The sequence below is a fragment of the Meleagris gallopavo genome, unplaced genomic scaffold (assembly GCF_000146605.3).
Source record: "Meleagris gallopavo isolate NT-WF06-2002-E0010 breed Aviagen turkey brand Nicholas breeding stock unplaced genomic scaffold, Turkey_5.1 ChrUn_random_7180001942772, whole genome shotgun sequence".
Lineage (NCBI taxonomy): Eukaryota > Metazoa > Chordata > Aves > Galliformes > Phasianidae > Meleagris > Meleagris gallopavo.
In genome coordinates this window covers 1-712 of record NW_011204642.1, presented here as the reverse complement: position 1 = coordinate 712, position 712 = coordinate 1, and the positions used below count along the sequence as shown (strand labels likewise).

Sequence of the window (712 nt, the reverse complement as noted above, 5' to 3'; positions counted from 1 at the left end):
CCCCGTTCCGTTCAGGTCCTCACCTTCTGGTCTGCCAGCTGGATGGTGCGCTGGACGGCACCAATGGAGAAGCCAAAAATTCCCCCCATTGGGCATCTCCACTCCAAAAGGCCATCGGCAAAGAACTGTAGGAGAGAAAAGAGCGGGATCTCGTGAGGCCAGCAAGGAAGGGAACGTCCCTGGCAGGAGCCCTAGCCCTTGAGGGAACTCACCAAGCAGAATTCGTGGGCACAGAGCCCACCGTTGGCAAATGTCCGCCCGCAGATGTCCGGGTTGACCTGTGCCCGGCGGCACAGCACGCACACTGGAGAGGAAGGAGAGAGCAACCGTGAGCAGTGGTGAGCACCTGGCGGAGTCAGGGCTGGAGGGGGTGGAGGGCATTGCAGAGGCCCAGCAGCACCAGCGGGCAGCCAGAGCCCAAGCTCGCCCCCTGGCCAAGGAGCAGAGGGGCCCTGCCTGCCCGCGGCGCTGGAGAGCCCCTGCCCGCCCCTTCCACCCCTTCCAGCCGCAGGCAGACCCCCAGCTGCTCTCTGCCCGGCAGTGGGGAGCCGCACGCAGGGACACGGGGCTCTCACCTGGCTCCCCAGAGTTGGGGGCCTCCTCCTTCTGTTCAGACATCATCGGCATTGACGGCAAGAAACAAGAGAGTCAAGAGAGTCCCTCCTCTCTCCGCGCCTCACCAGGCCGCAATGAGCACAGCCCCAGCCCGGCA

At 64.9% G+C, this 712-nt stretch overlaps 1 protein-coding gene across 1 annotated transcript; it reads right to left on the bottom strand.

The window, feature by feature from the left end:
- Positions 1-10: 10 nt before the first annotated feature.
- On the bottom strand, positions 11-699 carry LOC109364947 (PHD finger protein 7-like). The gene is made up of 3 exons (XM_019611515.1): positions 576-699; positions 213-304; positions 11-125 (listed from the first exon to the last, which is right to left on the bottom strand). Exons 1-3 carry the CDS (start codon positions 625-627, stop codon positions 12-14), a joined length of 258 nt encoding a protein of 85 aa, XP_019467060.1. The 5' UTR covers positions 628-699; the 3' UTR covers position 11.
- Positions 700-712: the final 13 nt, after the last annotated feature.